We start from the raw sequence: 18,342 nt of genomic DNA on the forward strand, positions 1-18,342 counted from the left end.
TAAGGGCAGGTTTCTTAACCTCCCTGTTCACTCATCTGTTGTCGTGCCTTATCTCAAAGACTTGATAGTTCATGCAAAGGGCCTGGCTTTTCTCTTTTAAAAAACATTTATTTTTATTTATTTGGTTACACGAGGTCTTATTTGTAGCACATGGGATCTTCAGTTGCTGAGTGTGAGATATAGTCCTCTGCATTGGGAGCATAGAGTCTTAGCCACTGGACCACCAGCAAAGTCCCCTGGCTTATCTTCTTAGAAAATATTAGCCGTGCTGCTGCAGAGGCTGTCCTCTAGGGTTTTCTAGCCTGGAAGTCTTCTGGGTCTTCATGGAAGAGAGGTTAGACTGATTTTTTGGTGGCCCCTCAGGGCAGAACTTTGGCCTCAAGGTCCTCACTCCTTTCATTTCATGATGTTCCAGTTTATACCCTTCTGGTTGTGGTACAGAAACCCATTCAAGCTGGCTCCAGTGAAGAAGTCAAACCTCCTGTTAGTCCCACGGGTCTACTTATTCCTCTCCTCCCTTGACTCACTTTTTAAGACTCCTCTAGATCGTGGTCCAGCCTAGTGGCCTGAGCCAGAGTCCAATGTGACTGTTCAGCTCTGTTCATTAGAGCTAAATGGTCTGGTTCTCAGTGTCCCAATTCCAAAATCTCAAGAGAGAATCTGATTGGTCCAGCACATCTTTTCTTGAAGGTCAGCTTAGCCCAGTCTGCCATGGCAGAAGGGGAGGGCAGTCTAGGGGGAGAAAAGGTAACTGTGTGTGGGCAACAGAGGCTGTGGGCAAGAGTGGTCCCTTCAGAAGACGGCTGCGAGCCAGAAAACACCGTGATTTGCATTTCCTGGACACCGACAGCCTTCTCTATTATTTTAAATTACCTAGCTTCCCTGCTGGCTCAGACTAAGTCAAGAATCCACCTGCAAAGCAGGAGAACAGGAGACAGGGGTTTAATCCCTAGGTCAGGAAGATCCCCTGGAGAAGGAAATGGCAACCCACTCCCGTTTTCGTGCCTGGAGAATTCCATGGACAGAGGAGCCTGACAAGCTACAGTCCATGGGGTCTCAAAGAGTCAGACACGACTGAGCGCAACTAACATAAACATCAAAGAGTCGAAGTACTCAAGTTCAAGGGCTTACAAAAACCCATCTTCTCTCCAAACATCTCTTATTAAAACAGAGGCAGTGTGGCTATTTCTCTCACCCACTCACCAAAAACCTACCACACACTTTAGCTGTAACACAGGTACATTAGTTTGGTAGGGCTGCTGTAATAAAGTAGGACAGACTGGGTGGCTTAAACAACAGAGATTTTTTTCCCTCACAGTTCCAGAGGCTGTAAGTTCAAGATCACAGGTGTCTTGTCCCAGTGAATTCATGTCATCTTCCATCTGTACGTATCTGTGTTCAGATTCCTCTTCCAGGACTTCCCTGGCACTGGTTAAGACTCTGTGCTTCCACTGAGGGGGGCACAGATTCAATCCCTTGTCAGGGAACTAAGATCTAGAATGCCGTGCCATGTAGCCAAAATAAAAACAAAAACAAACCCTCTCTAATATGGATATCAATCATACAGGCCCACTCTAAAAACTTCATTTTAATTTAATTTCCTCTTCAAAGACTCTATCTCCAGATACAAATTCAGAGGTACTAAGGTTAGGACCTCAACATGTGAATTCAGAGAGACACACAGTTCAGCCCGTAACAACAGAAAAAGTCATCACCATAACAACAGAAATGGTATCTGAGCCCACTCTTTCCATTGCAACATCACTGGGCTTATCAGAATGCCCTTCAGTCCCTGAGAGCATCTAGCAACTACTTACTGACTCTTTGTGTCTGTCATTTATAAATAAGCCTTTTTTAAAGCACCAAGTCTGTGAAGAAGTGGTCATCCTGGTATTATTTATTATTAAGGCTTTATTTTAAATTATGTGTAACCAAATAGTTTGTTTACGCATTGCCTAAGGAAATTGTTCTTAACTCTGGCTCAACAACAGAATCACCTGGTGTTTCTTTTTTAAATATTTATTTGGCTGCACTGGGTCTTCATTGTGGCATGCAGGATCTTCAGTTTCGGCATGGGAGATCTAGTTCTCTGAGCAGGGCTTGAACTCAGGCCTCCTGCATTGGGGCTGTTGTCTTTGCCACTGGACCACCAGGGAAATCCCTCACCTGGTGTTTTCTAAAAATGTCTATGCCCCAGCCTCAAGTCTACAGATTCTGATTATTTGGTTTAGGGTGGGATACAGGATGGTTTATTTCTTAAAGCTTCCCAAACAATTTTAAAATGCAGTCAGTGTGGAGAAGTACTGGCCTCAGACAAAGGACACGGGAGGGAAACAACTCTTTTGAAGCACCTCTACCTGTCAGGCCCCGAGCTAAGTGCTTTGCAATACAATTTACTTTCAGAACAATCTTATGAGTATAGTATGATATGACCCATTTTATAGACAAGGAGACTGAGGCTCAAGATTATTCTGATCAAGTCCTACAAGTTGCGGAGACAAAAGTTTATTCTGGCTTAAATATTGGATAAGACTTATCTGATATTTCAGTGGTTAGGAATCTGCCTGCCAATGCAGGGGACGCAGGTTTCCAGGAAGATTCCACTTGGCACAACAGAGCCTGCCAGCTGCAGTTAGTAAAGCCCGTGCTCCAGAACCTGTGCTCTGAAACATGAAAATCCACTGCAATGAGAAGCCTGTGCACTGCAACAATCAGCAGCCTCTTGCTGTAACTAGAGAAACCCCACGTGCAGTAATGAAGACCCAGCACAGCCAAAAATAAATAAATAAATACTGGGTAGCAGGGACTGGCTAGGCTAGGTCCGGAGATTGGTCAGGTCTTTCCCACTGTTTGTGAAGTGAAAGACTTCAGAAAGACACATCCATTTTGGCTTTCTTTTGGCCACGCCATGAGGCATGCAGGATCCTAGTTCTCTGACCAGGAATCGAACCTGGGCTCCTCAAATTGGAAGTGAGGCATCTTAACCACTAGATGGCCAGGGAAGTCCCAATTTTGGGCTACTTTTAAGAAGTGTATCTCATAGTCTTGCCTTCAAACTGATTCTTCCATCATGGACTTAAGAACCCATCAACTGAATCTATTACCTCTATTTGTCAGAACAGACTAGGTTTTGCTGCTGTAACAAATCCAAATACCTTCTGTTTAACATATAATGACTGGGACATCTCTGGTGGTCCAGTGGCTAAGATGCTGAGCTCCTGATGCTCAGTGCTGAAGGATCGGGACCAAGAGTTTAAGCAGGGGGCTAGGGTTCAATCCCTCGTTGGGGAACTAGGTCCCATGTGCCACAACTAGACTCTGCATGCCACATCCAAGACCTGGCGCAGCCAAATAACTAAACAAACATAAATACTTTAAAAAATATAAAATGACATTGATTATTCTTCAAGGTTTCTTGTAGTTTTTAGTGACTCTCTGGGGCAACTCCCACAAATGGTGACTCAGGGATCCAGGCTTCTTCCTCTCTTTTGCTCATGTATCATTTGGAATATACATCTTCCAAGGTGCTGAGGCAGAGGGAAGAGAGATACCCACCAGTTACTAAAAGCTTTGGTTTAGAAGCAACACATGGTCCTTCTGCTTATGGTTCTTTGATCAGTCCTAGCACAGGAAATGTGGGAGAGCACAAGGATACTTTGGTGAGCAGCAAACTCCCTGCCATGTTACTGTAACGAAAGGCATCATGTTTGGAGAACGTGTTCGAGAGGACTGAAGCTCATGTTTGACTATAGTGTGTCCTATACCATGAATGATAAAGGCAAACACATATTCTTTACTGAGGTATAAGGCAACTGAGGTGTGTTAACACCTAACTTTACCACTTTGCCCATTCTGTAGGGAGCAGGACATATCTCATTCTTTTGTTTGTTTTTAATATATCCTAGTGCCTTATAGGTTTTAGGACATAAATATATAAATTCAGCAAATATTAACTGGACAAGACATACAGTCCCTGCCCTCATGACTACGATTAAAATATCCTAATAAGGACTTCCCTGGTGGTCAAGTGGTTAAGAATCCACCTGCCAATGCAGGTGACATGGGTTCGATTCCTGACCCTGGAAGATCCCACATGCCACAGAGCAGCTAAGCCCTTGCACCACAACCACTGAGCCCACGTGCCACAACTACTGAAGCCCTCATGTCCTAGAGCCTGTGCCCTGCTAGTAGAGGAGCCACCGCAATGAGAAGCCTGTGTACCGCAACTAGAGAGTAGCCTCCGCTCACTGCACTAGAGCAAGCCCACACACAGCAACAAAGACCCAGTGCAGCCAAAAGTAACTAAAATGTTAAAAATCTTAATAATAACATCTTCAAGTTGTGTCTTGTCATTTGTAGTTTAACTGTAACTATCTCATTTTAACGATGAACTATATAAACCGAAAATGTGATCAATTAGCTTGGACTTTGCATTGTCAGTTTTTCAGTTATTTTGTAGCTAGCTCAGATATTTTGTAACTTACTTCCTGCTTACATACTTCTTTGCCTCTTGCTTCATAGCTGGATGAGGTATACAGTTTGCAGCCAGCAAAATGATAAACTGCTAGGCTTATATAATGCATGTACCCAAAGGTTACATAGGTTAAGTACTTCCTTTCTGATTGCACAGCTGGGATTTGCAGACTTCTAACAACTTTTTTGAGAAACGTTTGCCCAAAGACAGTAGTGGGACAATATAACAATATATAAAATATGTGATTTTTCAGTTTAAGATACACAGGTTTTGTTTTCTGATCTTTTTTGCCTTTCATTAGATATTAACTTTCACAACTAGAATAAGAATTATAGCTTAAAAGCAACTTTTACATTTTTATAAATGTTTTTGCTGCCAAAGAAATATAATCATTTTACAGAAACTTAAAAAAAAAATAGAGGTAAGAATTCATTCATGTTTCTGCCTTCCTAACCACTATTAGCATCTGGTGTAATTCCAGATGAGCTATTTTCAGATGGAAAAAAAAATGTGTTTAATTATCTGTTTATTCTCCTGCAAAGTTATTTGTTATAAGAATATTAGAAAACTGTCATTTTAGATAGACATCTTCATTTAGCTAATACTCTAGTGGCTGTATTTCATGCAACAGCTGTGAGGTGAAGGTTCAGAAGAAACTAGGGAATTCATCTGCGAGATGGTGGTAATTTACATTTTCTCCTTGGTGGGGTGGGCAAGGATTCTTAAGAAAAATTTAAGGAAGAAACAGAAGAGACACATGCTGTGGTCCTAAATATAAAATACGTAAACTGAATGTAAGAAATAATTACAGTATATAAGATTGGGGTAACTTATTTTTCTTCCTAAATAATTAAAGCAGGAGCTAGAGTCTTTTTTTGAGACCCTGATTTTCCTAAATATTCGCCACAGTAAATAGCTATAATTAGGATTCATCACACGTAATCAGTTTCCAAATTATTTCATGAATACATTATCTATTGCAATGAGCACACCCCCTTCCCCTTCTCCTCAAGTCTATCTTTAAGCCAGCTGAAGTTTCACAATAGGCCTTTAAACCAATGCTTTTAGCTCACAATGCCTGCAAGTTCAGGGTACCCACGTTTGGCACTCTTTGATCCATTAAATGTTTTAGTCCCGTATCTTTTGGATGTTTAAATCATTTTGATTTGGCGTATGCTCTGAAGGTAGTAGTATTCCAAGAGCCCTCTCACTGCATGTTAAGTGCTATTCTCTGACTCCCAGCCAGAGCTCAGATATTGGCAGGGCTGACTGCTCAAATATAGTGATTTCAATCTCAACCTTTGCATACTAAAATTACATAGCCTAAACACGAAGCTTCCAGATTTTTTCTCTTAAAAACAGAGTAAAAACATAATTTAACATTGCTACAAGATAATTAAGAAAATCTTTAAAATAGGAAAGAACCTGGAAAGGAAATGGTTAGGCTTTCACAAAAATACTGAGGAAATTAATGTTGGCTTGTGAGTTTGATAATTGTTGGGAAAACTAAAAAAATTTTATACCTATTGTTGGGGCATTTCGCATTTTTCTTTTATTTTGTAAAAGGAGCAAGTGTCTTAGGTTGCGTTCTTCCTAAAGCAGACATGGAATAAAGGATTGGAATAAAGGACATGATATAAAGGAATAAAGATGTGGAATGAGGAAGTGATTATTTGGGAGGTAATGCCAAGTACAGGCAGGGGAGCAAAGTGAAACAGAGAAAAAAAGGGAGTTCATAGTCAGTTTCAAGCAGATTACTGCTCTGAGACCTAGGGCTCAACCCTCATGGAGAACCAAAAGGGTAGAACACACCTCAGAGTTGTCCCACACGTGAGGGTGCTGGGGTATCATTCAGACTCCTGCCTATTTTTGTCTGAAAATGTTAGTGGCTCAGTCCTCTTTGTGACAGCATGGACTGTATGTAGCCTGTCAGGCTCCTCTGTCCATGGAATTCTCCAGGCAAGAATACTGGAGTGAGTTGCCATTTCCTCCTCTAGGGCATCTTCCAGACCCAGGGATTGAACCCGGTTCTCCTGCATTGCAGGCAGACTCTTTACCATCTGAACCACCAGGGAAGCCGCTGCCATTGTCTAGTTGGCAACTACTCCCAGGGACGTTAATGTCCTATTGTTTTCAGTCTACATCCAGCATGGATCATGAGAACATCCTCAGGTGGGGCTACAGGTATTTGCAGACTGTCAACAATGGCACAAACCAGAATGTTGAATGCCAAGAGCCTACAAGCAGGGCACCTACAGTGTGTGTTCAGGGGAGGTGATTAGGAACATGGATTTCAATCACACAGACCTAGTTGAGTCCTGCTTCTGCCACTTATCTGTGAAGCTGAGTAAATTAGCTAATCTAAGCCTCAATTTCTTTTTCTGACTATGCAAAGCTAAGACTGTACAATCATTAACTGGATGGGTTTCAATTTCATGAGGATGCCCAATATGTGGACAACTATTAGCAAACTGCAGTGAAAAACTGTTCTTTTTATAACCTTGAAATGGGATACATCTAACAGAAGCAGCTTCTAAAATTATGACTTTGTATTTTTTTTTTTTAAATTAGATGCTATTAGCTAGACTTCACTCTGCTTTCCTGAAGTTCAGGCTTTCACTCACAATAACCCCCCGAGGTCTCTATTTCTAGTAACTTCATATCTTCCTGTCCTGCTCCTTACTCTGCTCTGCTCTCTTCATCCACTATGTAATCATTAAGTCAAGCGATATTTATTTAGTGTCAACTATGAACCTATTCAGAGAAGGCAATGGCACCCCACTCCAGTACTCTTGCCTGGAAAATCCCATGGACGGAGGAGCCTGTGCAGTCCTTGGGGTCGCGAAGAGTCGGATACGACTGAGAGACTTCACTTTCACTTTTCACTTTCATGCATTGGAGAAGGAAATGGCAACCCACTCCAGTATTCTTGCCTGGAGAATCCCAGGGACGGGGGAGCTGGTAGGCTGCCGTCTATGGGGTCGCACAGAGTCGGACACGACTGAAGCGATTTAGCAGCAGCATGAACCTATTACGGAGAAGGCGATGGCACCCCACTCCAGTACTCTTGCCTGGAAAATCCCATGGATGGAGGAGCCTGGTGGGCTACAGTCCTTGGGGTCGCTAAGAGTTGGACACGACTGAGCGACTTCACTTTCACTTTTCACTTTCACACATTGGAGAAGGAAATGGCAACCAGCTCCAGTGTTCTTGCCTTGAGAATCCCAGGGACGGGGGAGCCTGGTGGGCTGCCGTCTATGGGGTCGCACAGAGTCGGACATGACTGAAGCAACTTAGCAGCAGCAGCATGAATCTATTATGTAAGTGTTAGATCTAAACATAAAAATGAAACAAACTTAGCTCCTAATTTTAAAAAGCCTATGATCCTGTGGTGAGGTAAACATTAAATAAACATTAGAGAATACATAGTAAAAAGTTATGATCAGTGTCATGTAAGACTATTCAGGATTAAATGAGATGAATATAAGAAAATGGATTTAGATTGGGAGGGGGTAACTTCTTTTAATTGGTTACTTTTATGCTGAAAATAAAGGATATGAGTAGGAGTTCGATATGCACTGGGGAGAGGAAGGGCATTCTAGACAAGGAACAATCACATGAAAAAAGTCAGTTAGAGTGTCATGAACCAGAGGAGTGGGGAGAGGAAGCTGAGAGAGATGCGGGAGCCATATAAGGATCTGTAATGGGAAACAGTGAGTATGAGGAGGTGATGCTATCAGACCTGAGTTCCTTCAAAGAATATTTTGGCTACTGAGTGGAGAATGGATGGCAGAGGGCAAAGAGCAGAAAACGAACCAGTCAGGAGCTCTTGCTGCATTCCTCCTCCAGAGGATCTCCCCAACCTGGGGACTGAACCCGCATCTCTTAATGTCTCCTGCATTGGCTGGCAGGTTCTTTACCACTAGCGCCACTGGGGAAGCCACAATAGAATTATCTTATTTAACATGCACTGTATTACTAAGCAAGGTCTTACTAAATCTTTATGAAAATGCCTCCTAGGTCTTTCTTTTGACTCTTCTGTCTCTAGCCGGTCACTTCTCTAGACCTTCTCAGAAAAGCTTTTAAGTCCATTTGGCTGCGCCACCTGTGTGTTCAAGGACTCAGTGGTTCCTTACTTTTTCAGCTTTTCCTTCCTATAAGCAACAAGTCCAAAAGAAGACCCTAAGCATTAAAAACATAATTGTCCCTGAATCTTCCAATCATTAAGGTCACCTCACAGCCCCAAGATAGCTTCTGGAATTCCAGCTATTTCCTCTTTCTCTATTTCATTGCAACAAAATGTGGCCATGTGACTTAAGTTCTAGCCAATGAGATAAAAAAAGGAAGTGTGCACAATTTCTGGGAAAGGTCTTTGGAAGGGAAGGGCTGAGAGCACTTCTGCCCTTCTCTGCTTATATATATATTTGATAAATATATTTTTGGGCTGTGCCATGTGGCACATGGGATCTTAGTTTCTCCACCAGGGACTGAACCCATACCCTCTGCATTGGAAGTCTTAACCACTAGGAATCTTAACCACTGGACCACCAGAGAAGTCCCTAGAAATATATGTTACCCCCTCCCAATCTAAATATATTAAAAAATACAAATATATATTTTCCAGGCAGCAGATAAAAAGGAAAACACTGATGCACAGATATATATATATACATATATATATCTGAATCACTCTGCTGTATACATGAAACTAACACAACATTACAAATCAACTATACGTCAATTAAAAATGGAGTTTTTATCCCTCATATAATACCCATCAGTAAATAGTTACTGTATGCTCAAGTCCAGTAAAGGCCCTTTTATTATAGAATTAAGAGTCTATAGATAATATAGAATCATGCAATCTCTCAATTGCATTATTTTGAGTAAAAATGTATTCTGTGTGTTACATGGCAGGGGGCTGGTACTGAAGAGAAGACAATGAGACAAATAATCTCAGTTGATCCCACAGTGCACACTTACCAGGGATCGATGATAGAAACAGTTTAAAAAAAAAGGGTCGGGGGGGATGGAACATAACTTCTCACTCCTTAAGACTGAGCTACACAGTGACCTTCCAGAGCACAGTACCCAAAGAGTAATTTCATAATGGAGAGAAACACTACTTCTGCCAAGTGATCAAGGTCAATCAAGTCATAACTCACACTGAGAGTATGTAACCTTGGTATGATCACTTTACCTCTGTGATCTTCCTCCCCCATAATCCCCACCTAATCATGAGAAAAACAGACTAATTCCCAAAGATGGGGATCTTCCAAAATATCTGACCAGTACTCCTCAAAACTGTTAAGTCATCATAAACAGCCATTACTGGATTGTCTTTTTCTTGTTGAGTTTTAAGATAGTATTATATTAAATGATGTAATTATGTAATAATTGTAACATAGATACTATATGTAGAACCATGAACATTTTTAATTTTGATGAATTCGATTTTCCTTCAGTTGGTAGAGTATTTTTTGAGCCATATTTAAGAAATCATCATCAAATTTGAGGTCATGTTTTCATCTTAAGAATTTTATAGTTTTAGCTCTTAATTTAGGTCTTCTATCCATTTTGTGTTAAGTTTTATATATGGTGTGGGGAAGAAGTCCAACTTCATCCCTTGGCATGTGAATATTGCTTCCCCAGCACCAACTCTTGAAGACACTATTCTCTCCCCATTGAACAGTCTGGGGTACCATTGTTAGAATCAACTGACCACAGATACAGATTTTTTTCTGAACTCTCAACTCTATTCCATTGATATATATGTCCATCCTTTATGCTAATACCACACTGTCTAATTAATGTAACTTCGTGTAAGGTTTGGAATAAAAAAGTACAAGTTTTCCAACTTCCTCTTCTTTTTTCAAGATTGTTTTGGCTATTCAGGGTCCCCTGCAGTTTCATTATGAATTTTGGGTTGACTTTCCCATTTCTGCAAAAAGGCCATTGGGATTTTGAAAGGTATTGCATGGAATCTGCAGAATGTTTTGGGAAGTACCGTCATTTTAACATTAAGTCTTCCAATACAGGAGTAAAGGATCTCTTTCCATTTACTTAGGTCTTATTTCTTTCAGCAACATTTTGTAGTTATCAGTGTACATGTTTGCACCTCCTTGGTTAAATTTATTCCTTAGATGCTATTGCAAATGTTATTTATTTCTTAGTTTCCTTTTTTGCATCATTTGTTGCTAGTATACAGAAATACAACAGATTTCTATATTGATCTTCTATCCTGCAACTTTGTCAAATGTATTAGCTGTAACCAATATTTTGTGGATTCTTTAGGGTTTTCCATATGTAAAATAACCGGTGAATATAGTTTACTTCTTTCTTTTAAATTTGGATGCCTTCTATTTCTTTTTCCTGTCTAAATTACTGATTATACTTTTATATATAAGTATATATATGTATTTATATACACATAATAGCCTGATTATATATATAAAAATATATAATATAAATATAAAATATAAACACAATATATACAAATTTATACATATTATAAAATATAACACATAAATATAATATTTGTATTATAATATAAATTTATAAAATATAATACATAATAAAATTATGTATATAATAATTTACAATATAAATATATAGTATATCATATATAAAACATTTTATATATTATAAAATATATAAAATATATAGATTATATAGCATTATATGTAATATATATAATACATATATTATACATAACAGTATTATACATTCTATAATATATATTATATATAATACACAAATTTATATATATATATATATCTATAATAGCCTGATTATACTTTTAAGCAAGAAAAAGAGAGAGAAAGACATTCTAGGTTTGCAGTTTCAGCATGGTTTTGAAAGCCTACACAGCAATGTAGATACATTACTCTCCACGTGTACACAGTATGTCAAGCAAAGGACAGGAGCAGATTAGTCTTTGTAACTAAAGAATATATACATTCCAGTGTCAATAGCATTTTAAATTATGCACAGTAATAAAACAGATTTTTGCACTTGTTTCACACTTAATTATTTTCAGGAAATTATAAAATAATTAATAGAATTGAGAAGCAATTTTTACCTTTACAATTTATTACAGAAGCTGTACATACAACATAAAATCCTAGTTACAAAAGATGAATCTAGAATAAGTTACAATAAATTTCACTAAAAATGAATACGTGTGTGTGCGCGTGTGAATCCAGGAATATACATATACTTAAATATTTTCAGTGACTAGCATTCAATTATGCATTACATAAGACAGCATCTAGTAATTAAGGTATCTGAATTATTGAGTTTTAGAAGGCTTTAAATAAAATATCCAGATGAAACAACAACAAAAAGCAGTTTAACTCAGAAACTGTATTGGAATCTAGACTCTCTCACGAGATCATTATCCCCTGCTGCTACTGCTGTTGCTGCTAAGTCGCTTCAGCTTCAGTCGTGTCCGACTCTGTGCGACCACATAGACTCTGTGCGACCCCATAGACGGCAGCCGACCAGGCTCCGCCGTCCCTGGGATTCTCCAGGCAAGAACACTGGAGTGGGTTGCCATTTCCTTCTCCATCCCCTAATTCCCCTCAAAAGAAGTTTCGCAAAGTAATACTAAAATGTCTCAAAGAAAAAGAAATAAAATGGCGGAGGGGGGAAATGCATGGTGGTGAATGCTTTTATTGCTTTAAGAAATGCATTTTTGGTATCATTAATACAAAATTTGTAATATTTACATTTATATAATTGTATACAAAAGGTATCTATAGAATACAACCTAAGAAGGATATAAATAGCTTTCATATATAAAAACTTTGCATTGTTAAAAAGATATTTAACAAAGTAGTCATTAATACATTTGTTGTATGTATAATCATAAAAGTAAAACAAAAAATTTAAAAATTTTTATTAATCCATATTAAATGATAAAAAATGTTTATCTAAAAAGCATTAATTTTGATATTCAAGAACAGAAATGTGGTTCACCTAGAAGTTGTTCAGGGGACCTCCTGCAAATCATGACTCAAGCACAAGCTTTTAAGTGAATTTGCAGAGGATGCTAAAGGCAGAAACTATGGCAAAGACACAATGGTTAAGTAGTTTCTACTTTGACACAATAAACTATTTTTAGGAAGGATAAAATTAAAAGTGCTTAAAACAAAAACTATCAGTGTCACTAATTACTCTTAAGTGACATAAACATTATCAAAATAAACTTTATTAGAGGACTTGGCCACACTTTACTGATTAACAATAGCAATAGTATTACTACAATGACTTGTTCAATCAAATATGTATCAGTTATCTCTGTAATTTATCTTACACATGTATATAAATACCAGAAAAGTTTAAATATTTTTAATTACTATTTTACTCTTTTCCTTAGAGATTCAGGATTTCATCTTGCATCAGTTATGTCAACATGACAAAGGTGAATTAAATAGGAACTGAATATAAAAAATACTTGGTACCATGACATCATGATCTGGAACAACTGAAGTTTTCTACTTCTTGTTCCATTTTCTAGATAAAGGATAGGAGGGAAAAACAGTAAGTTTCAATGCAGAAAACACTACAAAACATTACTCCAATGCTGGTTTTCTTTTGCAGCGAACAACCTTAAGGACATCATTACCCATGTATATATAACAGAGAGAAACAAATTTTGTTCAGTATTTACGACTATCACACAGACTGTTAACACTGATGGAACTTCATTACTTAAATCCCTTTTGAATTAAAGTCTGAGATGCTTTCATCTTACATTAAATTCATATAGTTATTAACCAAGACACTAGTGTACTTACAGATATTAACAGTTTATAGGTACTACTGTTACATATATTTATACTATATAGATACCACAGTATACTTTATTAGATATACTACATACTATATATATTACATACTAGTAGGTATATAGTAGGTACGAGTTATGTGTGTGTGTATATATATGAAATACTATATAGATATCAGTCAGTATCTATTTTTAAACATTAGTACTGGAATCTCTACTATAAGGGCTTCCCTGGTAGCTCAGATGGTAAAGAATCCGCCTTGCAATGCAGGAGACCTGGGTTCGATCCCTGGGTTGGGAAGATCCCCTGGAGGAGGGCATGGTAACCCACTCCAGTATTCTTGCCTGGAGTGGCAATCTCATGGACGAGGAGCCTGGCGGGCTACAGTCCATGGGGTCACCAAGAGTCGGACACAACTGAGTGACTAAGCACACACATCCACTATAAAGCAGATTAAATAAAGACAAATAGGCCTATCTTAAGTCTGTCTTAAAAATGGGCTATATATCTTCATTCATACACATACAAAAAAGATTTTTCATAGTTTATAGATACTACAGTGTTCCACTTCTTATTAAAGAAACACAAGCTAATTCAGGTGTTAGATTTTAAAAAGTACAAAACATGGTTGTACCTAGAAATAATTCATAATCCCACACATTAAAAAATTGTATTTAGAAATTTTTATAATCAGTTAATTTCTCATGTAGATGAGTTTACCTGAATAAGTGCTGTTTTGTCATAGTCCCTGCGATGCTGATAAATACACTGGCTGATTACAGCATATAAATTTTCCAACTGAAAAATATTGTATTCTTGACTTTTTTTAACAACAATCTTCAAAAGATTCTAAAAGAAAACATAAGTGTTTACATATATGAGAGAAATTCCCAGAGACATTTTAATTTTGAAGATTTTGGGATATTTTTAGCATATAAACCAGAGAGAGGGCAGATCAAGTCATCTGGTAAGACACTGCAGTCTCTAACAGTGATTCTGACATTCAACTGCAAGTTACCTTTATCAACATTCTATGACTCTGGCTTCTCATCCTAAAAACTACAGCTGAGGAGGTTGACAATTTCAATTATAGCCATCAATCTCTTCAGACAAGTTAAAAATAATCTCAAACTAGACTAACAAGAAAAAAGGCATTTTGTAGAATATTTTATGTCACTACGATGCTAGAATTAATTGTTATGTGAAATAAAAAGAGACAGGACATAAATGATGAACTACTGCACCACTTCAGGGTTCTTTTCTTCAAAAAAGGTTTTCCATCTGATCAGGGTTTATTCTCATGACTGAAACGGACCTACTGAATTTCTGTGATTCCTCAAGTCTGATCCTATCATAATATTCCATTGCCTTGCAGTCAACAAAAACATGCAACCATGGTTAAGTAAAAACCAACTAAAATGGTCCTAGGTATGGTCACACAAACAATGTATGGGATAAGTGCTATAGACAAGTATTAATATGACAAAAACAGTAATGTTAATACACTAGTCATCTTCAATCACTGCCTTAATGAAAGTTACCAAGTTTCATTGGTAATATCAAACTATACCAAGTTTATCCTTCTATAAAATATATTTATTGCAAGCCAAATTGAAATAATGTACTATTACAATCCCACTTTTGGCAAGTTATGCTTCTAATTCATACAGTGAAAGCACTCTGATTTTAATTTACATACTTTCAGTCGCTCATGGTCCACAACAAGTGAGGGTGTGGGCTGAGAAAGAATTGCCAAAGCCTTTTCAACACTGATGAGCTGCTGTTGCTCTACTTGGGAACGTCTAGCTCGAGTCATTCGTAGAACACACATTTCTAGAATGAAAAAATAACTATTATTTGTCTGTTTCACAGACCTTTTATAATGCCTAAAATAAACATTAGGCTGATTAAGTAGCAGGACATATTTACTTAAACACAAATCCCTATTCTCATTTATTGACTCTGCTATAAATTAAGATGCTACCATTTACACACTCAAAAATTAAGGACAGGAAATTGCCTGGCAGTCCAGTGGTTAGGTGGAGAAGGAAATTCAACTTACTCCAGTATTCTTGCCTGGAGAATCGCATGGATAGAGGAGCCTGGCAGGCTACAGTCCATAGGGTCACGAAGACTGAGCATGCAAATACGCAAGCCAATGCTTAGTACTCTGAGCATCCCTTGCAGGGGGCACAGGTTCAATCCCTGGTCACTGGGATTGAACTAAGATTCCCACATGCTGTGTAGCATGTAAAAAAAAAAAATAATGATATTTAAGAGCTGGAAGGGGCTTCAGTACAGACTACTACACATAAGCTAAATCTGGCCTACTGCCATAATTCAAGTTTTATTAGAACACAACCACACCCACTTTACGTTAAGTGTGTCAATATGGCTTTTCCAACAGGATTGAGTAGTTGTGACTATCTGGCCCTTCAGATAAAGTTTGCCTATCCCTGATCTATAACAATCTACTTAACTAAGAGACAAAAAAACAAGGCCAAAGAAAGGTGAAGAGGTTTTTCTAAGATCAACATACCTAACTATTCTAAGTGCCAGGACAAGAACCCAAATCTCCTGACAAGTACAAATAGGTGCCTGATCTCACTAAATAGTGTTCTTTTATTTATTTATATTAAATTTATTTATTAATTTCTCTTATTTTTGGCTGCACTGGGTCTTTGTTGCTGTGTGAGGGCTGTCTTTAGTAGTGGTTGCTACTCCTGTGGCAGTGCGTGGGCTTCTCACAGAGGTAGCTTTACTTATTGTGGAGCAAGGGCTGTAGGCCATGTGGTCCTTCAGTAGCTATAGTCCACGGGCTTAGTTGCCACGTGGCATGTGGGCTCTTCCCAGACCAGGGATCGAACCCGTGACTCCTGCACTGGCAGGCGGGATTCCTGTCCACTGTACCACCAGGGAAGTCCAATAGTGTTATTTTAGAAAAGATAATGATAAAACAAAAATAAATGCTGAACTTAAATAGAACATACAAAATTTTACAGAGGATTAACATTTTAAATATCCACATTCAAATGGATATATCCTAAACCATTCTAAGATTACTCAAACACACTAGAACTCATTTCAAGGAAGTCCTTGAAAAAGATTAACCTCCGCATATAAGCCACTGAAGGAAACCAGTCTCATTAACTTAGCCAATACTTGTTTTTCACTAAAACAAATTTTTGACCTCGTTACCCTTCTTTTTGCTTTGTAAGACTAAATGTTTGGCTTTTCCAAAAACCAAACAAATCTAATGCCAAAGGTTCAAGAAGATGCAGACAGAAGACAATTCTAATGAAAATCTTTGGGAGCAGGACCATTAGAATAAATACAGTATAAATGTTCTGGGATTTCACCTACAATAGGGATAGAGGAATGATGGGGGTGAGTAACAGTTGTTTCACATCACTCAGCAAGAAATCACAGGAAACTGCTTATTCTGCTTAAAAATGAGAGGGTATCCTGCCAGGTTTTAAAAATTGTATAGCCAAGCACTTTGCTACATGCTTTAGATAGATTACTTTATTCAATCCTCAGAATATCTTATTACCCAGCACTATCTATCCCCAATCTTGCAAATGAGAAAACTGAGGTTGATGGGGCAAGAATCTTAACCAAGGTCACAAGCTACTAAGCAGTGGACTTGAGGCTCAAATCCAGGTCTGCCTGATGCTATACTATGCTTTAAAAAAAAAAAGTTTACTTATTTGGCTGCACCAGGTCTTAGCTGTGGCATGTGCGATCAGTTTCCTGTCCAGGCAGCAAACTGGGGTTGCCTGAGTTGGGAATACAGTTTCAGCCACTGGACCACCAGGAAGTCCTACTATAGTGTGCTTTTAACTACAGTCATTTACTGTTATTTAATAAAATAATGATATCTTATTACTATTTAATACTAATAATTTAATCTTATTATTATTTAATAAAATAATGCCATCTTCCCTAATTAACTCTTGTACTCTGAAAAAACAAGGAAAAAGGTAAACTGAGATGCAATTAACTATTAAAGAACCCTGAATGAACCATCTTTTAAAATTAGTAAGTTGCTTCACTGAGACTTACCTTTTGCTTCATTTTCATCAAAAATGTCTATTATCCGAGAGCTAGAAGCATCTCCATTACAAGCAATCTTATCTTTCCTCAATTCTGTACATGCTGTAGTCTTTCCAGATTCTTCAGGTTCATTCTCAATACAAGTACTTGAATTGTTATTTTCCCATTCTATTTTGCTTTCAGAGGCATGTTGCTGCTTTTCACTTTCTTCCATTGAAGACTCCCCTGTGTTTCCGGTCTCATTGTGGTCTACACTTGTGTCTTGATTTTCCTCTGTATCACTCTCAATTTTGTCACCTGTGACATTTTGGCTGTCATCTTTTGCCTGTGAGATCTTCCTTCGTTTTGCTATGGTACCCAAGTGCCACTTTGATTTTTTGCGGATTTTTCTCTTCAGCTGAGCTTCATAGAATTTAAGAGTAAGAGAACATTCAACAACTTTTTAAAGTCTAAGTTAAGTGGAGGAAAAAATACCTCTTGAGATATTAAGAGGAAAATCTGAGATATCACCACAGTATGGTATGGCTGGAATAGATGAACAAAGTACTGTGAGAAGGCAGAAAGTGGGCAATGACCTGTCATTCTAAGGAATTTGGATTTTATCCTGAATAATTTTTTAAAAAGTTCAATAATTTTAAGGAGGGCAAAGACATGAATTTTTTTTCTTTATTTTTTAATTGAAGGATAACTGCTCTTCAGAATTTTGTTGTTTTTGGTCAAACATGAAATCTGCCATGCTGCTGCTGCTGCTGCGTCACTTCAGTCGTGTCCGACTTTTTGCGACCCCATAGACGGCAGCCCGCCAGGCTCCCCGTCCCTGGGATTCTCCAGGCAAGAACACTGGAGCGGGTTGCCATTTCCTTCTCCAATGCAAGAAAGTGAAAAGTGAAAGGGAAGTCACTCAGTCGTGTCTGACTCTTAGCGACCCCGTGGACTACAGCCCACCAGGCTCCTCCGTCCATGGGATTTTCCAGGCAAGAGTACTGGATTGGGGTGCCATTGCCTTCTCCGGAAATCAGC

General features: G+C 38.2%; 1 protein-coding gene across 3 annotated transcripts in view; it reads right to left on the bottom strand.

The window, feature by feature from the left end:
- Positions 1 to 12,130: 12,130 nt before the first annotated feature.
- ATAD2 (ATPase family AAA domain containing 2) overlaps positions 12,131 to 18,342 on the bottom strand; it is a 64,733-nt gene continuing 58,521 nt past the window's right edge. For 2 of the 3 annotated variants that reach the window (XM_055432065.2, XM_055432064.2), the window contains exons 25-28: positions 17,332 to 17,724; positions 14,966 to 15,099; positions 13,987 to 14,115; positions 12,131 to 12,991 (exon numbers count right to left, since the gene is read on the bottom strand). In XM_055432065.2, the coding sequence (XP_055288040.2) occupies positions 12,947 to 12,991; positions 13,987 to 14,115; positions 14,966 to 15,099; positions 17,332 to 17,724 (701 nt within the window). In that variant the 3' untranslated portion in view covers positions 12,131 to 12,946. Of the gene's footprint in view, positions 12,992 to 13,986; positions 14,116 to 14,965; positions 15,100 to 17,331; positions 17,725 to 18,342 lie in introns of those variants that run through there. The other variant, XM_088844814.1, reaches the window with a different exon arrangement.

The sequence above is a fragment of the Moschus berezovskii genome, chromosome 16 (assembly GCF_049115385.1).
Source record: "Moschus berezovskii isolate FMDL1 chromosome 16, NW_MosBer_1.0, whole genome shotgun sequence".
NCBI classification, from domain to species: domain Eukaryota; kingdom Metazoa; phylum Chordata; class Mammalia; order Artiodactyla; family Moschidae; genus Moschus; species Moschus berezovskii.